Below are 8,995 nucleotides of genomic sequence, written 5' to 3'. Positions count from 1 at the left end.
AAGCTCTTGCTACTTTCCGTGGAAAGGATGAAGAATCTTATCTCCGCCTACCAGCTTATCTTCATATGCTAAAGCATTCAAATCCGAACACCGTTGCAGACTTAGAGACTGACACCAACAAAGATGGCTTGGTAAGATTTCGCTATGTCTTTGTTGCTTTCGGAGCGTCAATAGTTGGCTTCCGCAGGTTACGGCGTGTCTTGGTGGTCGATGGAACACATTTGTGGGGCACATACAAAGGCGTTCTGCTTACAGCAAGTGGTCAGGATGGGAATTTTCAGGTTTTCCCTTTGGCATATGCTATCGTGGATGCGGAAAACGAAGCTGCGTGGACATGGTTTTTCACGAAGGTTGAACGGTTACTAGCAGACAGCTCTAACCTAACTATCATATCTGATAGATCAGAGTCTATCTATTCTGCCAAAGCCAAGGTATACCCTAAGGTGCATCACGGCTGTTGCATCGTTCATCTTCAGCGCAACGTTAAGTCTAGATTTAAGACTAAGGGTCTTGCACAGCTTTTAGCAGAAGCTGCTTATGCTTATAGGCAGAAGTACTTCCGTCAGGCTTTTGAAAAAATCCGCGACTGCAATCCTCAAAGTGCTACTTATTTAGACAACATTGGTCATGCCCACTGGTCCCTGTATCATTTTAGAGGCGAACGTTACAACCTGATGACTAGTAATGTGGCCGAGCAACTTAACAGCGCACTGAAAAAAGGCAGAGCATCTCCCATTGTCGAGCTACTTGTCTTCATCCAGAGGATGATGTCTCGATGGTTCTGTGCTCGCAGAAAGAAAGCTTCTCGGTGGGAGAGTTTTTGCACCCCAGAAGTGGACAAATTGTTATCCAAACACCAGGTAGACGGCAACTTCAGTAAAATCAATCATCTCTCAACATGGAGTTGTGAAGTAATTGGCCGTCTAGGTGAGAAAAATCGTGTGAGTGTGCATGACAAGAAATGCACTTGTAAAGTGTATGACTGTCTACAGATCCCTTGTAGCCACGCTTTGATAGCCGCAGACAGTTTGGGTCTCACACACACGTCTTTGCTTTCGGACTACTACAAATCAACCACATGGGCAGCAACATACAAAGAAGTCATAAATCCTGAAGAAAACCCGGATGATGTCGACCTGCCACAGTCGATTTTGGATATGATCCTATTGCCTCCAAAATTGAAGAGGCCACCTGGTAGGCCAAAACAAAAACGAATTCCGTTTCAAGGAGAATTTAGGGTCAGTTAGTTTTATAACCTTTGCTTATATATTAACTTATGCAGGATTGGACTACTAACAGCAATTTCCCTTCGTTTGTAGCCTAATCGAATTAAGAAGACTATCCCTAACAAGTGTGGACGCTACCACAAAGAAGGTCATAACAGACTACGATGCCCTAACCCAATTTGATTATACTATCTCCAGGTTGTACTTTTCTGCATCTTATTATGTATCCGTTTTGTAATCAGACTTACATTGTTGTAACGTCTTCTCTGTTTTGTTATCAACCCATTTGGTCAAACCACATGGTTGTACTATCAGCTTTGTATAAGACTTACTTGGTTTTTCCTACTTTTTGCTGTGAGGTATCTTACTTGGTTATATCTAAAACAATATGCTGTGAGGTATATTCCACATAATGACAACTTCTTTATACTCACCAGCAACAATAACCACATATACAAATCCAATATCATGCTCACCCTTTCCTCAATAAATCATCGGGACGAACGACCTTGCCGAAAAAATGGGATAGTAAAATGGACGAACCGCGAATGTAGATATGATCATATTGTGGATATGAGCATATTGTGGATATAAACATTAATAGACTCCTCCATCATATTTAACCATGATTGACCCAATGGAATCGCCACATCTTCAGGGGCGATCTATAATGAAAATCAATTAGTGAGATCTTCAGCTACAATGAGTATTGATGAAACACGATACGCTGGAATGGTCACATCCATACATCTCCGCCGGATAAACATATATACTTTTACCAGTTTGTATCTAATTTCCTCCATGAAGCATACTCTTACGATGTTGAGAACAATATGGACGTGATCATTCGATGTAGTTATTTTAGAGAAAATATGGTTCCCGATAAAAAGACAACGTGGTTATGGCCATGGTTGTCTCGCAGTGTCATAGAACCCAATCGCCCCGAAGACATAGTGGTTATGACCACCTGCACCTTCAATAGGAATCCCAACCCGCGGCATCCATCGTGGTTTTGTCCATACTAGACTAGCAGATTTATGGAAACCTAACCGACTTGTATTAATTTATGACCACGGTTTAATAGAAAACCATGGTGTTTATGACCATGGGCACGTCCAGATGTATTAATTTATTTTCATTGTACGCAAAATGGACATCACTCTTCAATATTACTGGCTATGGTAGCCTATTTTAAGATGAGGCGTCTACGATTCACCACCGACAAGGGCATGGTATTCACTTATATGATGGATATGATCATGTCATAATATTCACATAAATACGAACTCCGCTACCCAGTATTCTCTCATAAATACGTACATGGAAAGGTCACATCCATCTCCGCGTGATAAATTCCTCCGTCAAGTATACTCTGACGACGTACATGGAAAGGTCACATGTATTCTCTTACCTGTTTGTATCTAAATTCCTCCGTCAAGTATACTCTGACGACGTTGAGAACAAAATGGACGTGACCAAACCATGTAGTTATTACCAATAAAATATGGTTCCCGATAGGCAAACATCGTGGTTGCGGCCATGATCAACCGCATTTGCCATTTATACTCTAATGGACATGTACAAAACTATTATCATGGAACCGTTGATTTGTTTTACTAATTCCCAACCAGTAAAGACAACCCGTACCGGCACTACAATAAATACTAATGGCCATGTACAGTCTTCTTTAAAATAGCAAGCCGACAAACATTTACGTTTAGTTAGATGTCAATAGCGGTTCCGTCTACTAATATTTAATCGATTGCCAACATCTAAACGATTTTCGTATCCATAACACCCGACTGTAAACGGTTCCAAAACATCTAATCGATGGCTACCCTCTAGCATGTGGTCATATCCATAACCCATATCGTTATTTAGGCAGCATAAGAGCTTGATACGAATGAGCAAAGTTCCATTGTTTCCAAACCACTGATTATATGGCCACAACCACTGTTTCTGTATTGTCCATCTGGTTCTCACCTTCCACTTCCTAATCAACAACACTTGTTACCAGAAAAATTGCAGCGGTGTGTGTGCTACCGGACAAAGTACATTAGTCACGGAAACCCGGTTTGTCGGTTCAACATGACCGCCTCGAACATGACGATTTCTCCGGCCAAATTGAAAATTCCTCTACCCAGTTTTTATACGGTGGCTTTTTCAGTACAGGAACATGCATGACGGAGCGATTTCCTAGATGATCCACAGCCGCAGCCGATCGCTTACTCCGCCGAACTTATCACGACAACTGATCCATATTGGTGTTCCACCGCAACTCTTAATCGAGGACAACTAATCCATATCTGTGCCCAGGACGCCCGAGAAATATTAATCTCACACAGACAACATCAATCATCCCAAGTCCTAAATCTATAAACTAGAAACTTGTAATCTCGAAAAAATATAATCTGTAATCTTCACTTGCTTTAGGAAAGAAAAATAAAACCTAACCGGTTTTGTCCCTATTAATAGACCGGTATTTTTTTCTGAAACGTTGGTAAGGGCTTCGATGGCATTTTCAATATCAAAACTTGTAAAAAGATCTACTTCAAACTAAAGTCCCAAATTGTGTAAATATAAACTTAAAAAGATCCAAAACGTGTAAACGCCTCTATTTTTATATAGACGCCCTTTTTTTTACTATTATTTTTAATAACTTTTTAATCAATTATTTAATATTCTTTGTGTTTTATAATTTTATTAGTTGGAGTTTTATAAAAGATTATTTTAAACTTTAAACTTATTAAGTTTTATTATTTTTTTACTTGCATTAAAATTTCAATTATATTTTTAATTTGAAAATGAAGTTTAAATCACTTAAAAAAGAAAATAGAATGGTGCATTTAAAAAGTTTTGTATTATATAATATTTATAAATTTTGTATATTGAAAATTAATTTGAATTCATTGTAATATATATATATATATATATATATTAATGTTTATTTATATGTTCTTTAATGTATTTGCTTTAAATTTAATTAATTATTTATTTATTAATATTTTAAATTGACAGATGTCACTCTGTCTATTGCTGATGTGTCAGTCAGCTGGAGAGAATTGATTGTCTTTTATATATAAGATGCATGGGTTATTAAACACTCGATTAGGTCCGTGTAATATCTGAATAAAATAAAAAGTATTTAAATTCTAAAATTGATAATTCGTATAATTATGATTTATATAATTTGATTTAAAGTCAAACTCTTAGACCTTAAAAAAGGTTAAACATTTGTTTCGTTATCTAGAAATTAGGTTTTGTAATTCACAGTTAAAAAATTTAAAATTGGTCTAGATTTTTTTTTTGTCTGGTCTCAAAAATTGGTCTAGATTAATTATAAACAATCAATATAAATAAATGAGATAGGTTAAAAACCAAATTTCAAATCTTACTAGTGTTTAGCCCGCCCTACGGGCGGGTGGAGATTAAAAAATAAAATTGTTATAGTTATGGGAGAGAAGTAATTTAAATAAATATAAATTGAGTTAACTGATTATATTTGTGTTTTTTTTTTGTTTGCAGTGCGTTTTTTTAACTGAGATGTTATTACATCATAGCGTTGTTTTTGTGAGATAACTGAAAGTTTTCGTTGCAATATTATTTGTGTATTGTCAAGACTGCATTTGATTGGTTGTTAATACATTTAGTGTCCAAAATTATTATATTTTCCAACTGCAAAAAATTATTTTCAGCGATGAAACCACGTTTGCTTTTACGTTTCGAAGATTAAGCATTAGGAATTGGAAAGAATCTCCACTGCTTTTACATCATCACCACCACACTTTCCAGTTTACACCTATGTCATATATGTTGAATTAAAGAGCTATATAAATAAATAATCATAAAGATGACTCAGAATATCTAATTACATAAAATTCTAACAAACGAATTTGACCGGAACAAAAAATAATTGAAGAGTAGTATATTGGATAAACTGGAATCAGATATAATGAAATCATCAGAAAGGTTTGGATCCGACAATTTAATCATTAGAATTTATTCTACCAATATTAGAAAATTTTATATTGATAGATTCTATACGTTTACTAACATCAATTTCCAGAAATCGAAATCTTCAATATAAACCGACAAATAAATCATAAGCAAATGTGAATGGTTCTTCTTCTATGCAGAACCTTTTCAAATTTTCGGATCACCATCACTTTTTCTATTTTTGAGCAAATCTATACCCTTTATTCCTTTTACAATCTATACCCTCCACTCCTATCATATTAGTAATATTACCTAACCACCATAATTGCCAGTATGATCTTATCTGCGAACTCATAGAAAACTCATTAAATTTGTTTGGTAATAAACCAAAACTTGAAAACATATATTTATTGACTCTTAGTGAACATATCTCTTGAGTTTCATATGAGAATTTATATATGTCAATAAAGCAGAATTAGGAGCCTACCTTCGAAGTCCTTAAGACATCAAAGGAAACTGTTTTCGCACAACATTCATAGTTCCTAAATATCTTAAGGGCATTCCCATGGTGCGTTTATATCAAATCTTTTGCACTTTTTGCAGTATACATGACAGAATAGAGAACATAGGGCAGAACAGAGTTCACATTAATTTAAAAGATGTATTGGTACGCAAATGTATCCCAGGTAGACAATATAGACAAATAAGCTGGGTAAAAAAATCTTGAGGAAGTCAGAGATAGGCGGGAAAGGGGGAAGACTAAAAGGCTAGCAAGATGAATGGAGATGTAAGCGTACATGTTTGTGTGACTATAGGTAACCTAAGTGATTTCCTATTGTGCGTAATAGAGCCTTAATCCAGGAGAAAAGAAACAACCAAAGCCTTTTATATTAGCCAATATATTTTTCTAGGTTTTGTCGCCGCCTACTCTTTGATATATAATGAATCCGTGTAGAACAATCCACTGCAAGAAATGTTGTTGATTTGGCTATCTCACTGATTACTCTTGCATGATGAATCCATGTAGAACAACAATAGACTTTCCTTTTTATGTTTTAGAGGTTGGTGGTTTAAAGGTGCTTTGGGAGGAAGATACGAAAAAAGTGAAGAAGATGAAGCTAAATATGCAAAAGTAGTGGCTAATTTAATGTGCGAGAAACGTAGGGAAGAAAGAATTAAGAGGTAGAGAAGTGGGGGGGAGATGAAAAGACCACCGACTACCAATCTACCATAACTGAGCTTAGACGTTGAATTTTGTCCTAACCACGTGGCTATCCTTGATAGCCTTTTCTTTGTGGATAACTCCTAGAAACAAAAAGCTTTCCTAGAGTTTGTTCTTTGGTTTGATGATGTGGCAAGAGGATAAAGTGTTTAGAATTGCTGATGTGGATAGGGTGAGGAGCCTCAAACAGCTGTTTTTATATAGTATAGATTTAACTGAAAACTGAATTTATTTAATATAATCAATATTTTCTAATTAGGTATATTATGAATATTATATCAGTCTAATAGTATGCATTTTTTTCTACTTTTGATTTTATTTTCTCGTATTTTACTTTTTTCGATTTTATTAGTTTTAGTTTTTATAAAACACAATTTTTTTAATTGTTTAAAAACACATGCCATAATCTAAATTAGACACATCAGTCGGTTATAATTACTCTATGTATCATGTTCATGTTGAAATATTGTCTGAAAATAAAACAAAACTTGAATTTTTGACTTTCTAGCCTGATGCATAAGAAACGAATAACGGTTATTTATGTGTAAACCTTACTTTTTGCCTTAGGCAAAACTAATAAAGAGATGCCTTTTCTCTTAATTATTTGGTAAAAATAGTTTCGATAAAAACAAAGAAGAATACAGAATAGACGAACTACTTGTCCCATTTTTATATTTCTTTAACAAAGATTTCACCTACTCGGTTTTAACAATTTTTGTTTTGATAAAAAAGTATGCTATTACTCCAATATTTTGTATTTCTTTAACAAAGATTTCACCTACTTGGTTTTAACAAATAGTTTCTCTTTTATATGCTTTTACTCCAATATTATATATTTCTTTAACAAAGATTTCACCTACTTGGTTTGAATAGATTCTCTTGAAACCAAATTGTTAGAAATTGTCAAAACTTGTACTTAAAAAAGGGGACTCGCTTTCAGGTGGATATTATGTAATAGAAGCCCTCTTCTTCTATCCAATCGACAACACTCATCTCAAATATTCCACACTCTTTCTCTATTATCCCAAAAGATAAACTCATACAAAAAACCCATCAACTTATATCAAGAAAGGCAACAAGTTACTAAAGAGAAGCCACACATTTGGTATCCCATCAAAATTAAATGATATAGGAACTCTTTCATAAGGTTGGCACCAAAATTTGCCAAACCTTAACTTGGGAGTCAAGTCCTCCACTGTAAACATGATAAGAAGCCTCAGATTCTTTACCGGAGTCGTGAATTGCTCCGGTTAAGCACTTAACTGGTCCTCTATGCCCCTCTAACATAGCCAAACACGAATAATCCGTCGCAGATATTTTCCACAGCCTCACCGTCTTATCTGCAGAGCCACTACAAAGTATATCCGAAACAACAGCGAGGCAAAGAACTGACTCTGTGTGACCTCTTAGCACTCCAGAAACAGCAATGTCTTCACTTTCATCGTCTCTTTTCCACACCAACATTGATCCATCAGATCCACCCGAATATAAAAGAAGAATGTTGTAGCTGCTCAATGCCAACGCGTTAATACCTGAATTATGTCCTGCCAATGTTGCTATCAAAGAATGTTTCTTCTTCTTCTTCTTCTTCCTGTCCTTCTCCTCATCTATGTTCTTCCTCCACACTTTAATTTTCCGGTCAGAAGATCCCGTGTATATATCTCCACTCTCGGATAATTCAACCGCATTGATTGCATCGTCATGGGCGTTTGTGATGGACTCTTGGCATTTAAAATCGGTGGTTCGCCAGATTTTAAGAGTCCGGTCCCATGAGACAGAATAGAGGAGCGTTCCGTCTCTTGATAAGGCTAAACCCGAAACCGCGTCTACATGGTTAACCCACAAAACTTTTTTGTGCCTCCTTATTTCGACTTGGTGCTTAGGCTTCAAACACTTTGCTAAACGGTCGCTAATTGTTGGCATCGTTGCTAAATGCATGTACTTTTTATTACCCGCTTCTTCTTCTTCAACGACGCTGTTGATCTTCCAAACACGTATCTTTTGATCTTGGTGTGCTGTGAAGAGTTTATCAGCCAAGATTACCAAAGACTTTACTGCTCCTCCGTCTCCTCTTTCTCCTGTTATTACATCGCCGCTGCTTGATGCTTCGGCTAGTGTTTCTAACGTGCTTGCATTCCACAATCTGACAACTCCATCATTGGAGCCTGTGTAAAGTCTCTTTCCTACAAGAGTTAAAGATGAAATGTAAGAGGATGTTTGACCAACAAGAGTGGCGATACATTGATGAAGTGCTTGAGAAGAAGATATTTGATGATCTTGTTCTTCTCGAGTTTCGTGGCATCGTATCATTGTTGCTTATGAAGGAAGGTTTGAATTGGTTATTAAACAAATGACCAAAGTTTGTAGAGTTAATATAAAGAGAAAGAAAAGATTGGTGCATAAAGAGGATGAAATTTGGGGGAAAGTAGTCGTGGAAACAACAATTGTCTCTAATACTTGGACTATTCTTTATACTTGTCATTTTGGACCCTTAACATTGTGGGCAAATCTGACCGAAAACGAAAAGAATAATGTGACGGGAAGATGAGTAGGATGCAATATACATTTTTAAAATGTTGTATATATTGGACAATCTTGTTTGGTATATTTC

General features: G+C 35.9%; 1 protein-coding gene across 1 annotated transcript; it reads right to left on the bottom strand.

Annotated features, from left to right (window-relative positions):
* Nucleotides 1-7,433: 7,433 nt before the first annotated feature.
* LOC18018433 (protein JINGUBANG) lies at nucleotides 7,434-8,694 on the bottom strand. The gene has a single exon (XM_006402120.2). The coding sequence runs from the start codon at nucleotides 8,692-8,694 to the stop codon at nucleotides 7,525-7,527; it is 1,170 nt and encodes a 389-aa protein (XP_006402183.1). The 3' UTR covers nucleotides 7,434-7,524.
* Between the last annotated feature and the right edge of the window lie 301 nt (nucleotides 8,695-8,995).

Source organism: Eutrema salsugineum, unplaced genomic scaffold (genome assembly GCF_000478725.1).
Source record: "Eutrema salsugineum unplaced genomic scaffold, Eutsalg1_0 scaffold_2, whole genome shotgun sequence".
Lineage (NCBI taxonomy): Eukaryota > Viridiplantae > Streptophyta > Magnoliopsida > Brassicales > Brassicaceae > Eutrema > Eutrema salsugineum.
This window is presented reverse-complemented; position numbering and strand designations above follow the sequence as displayed.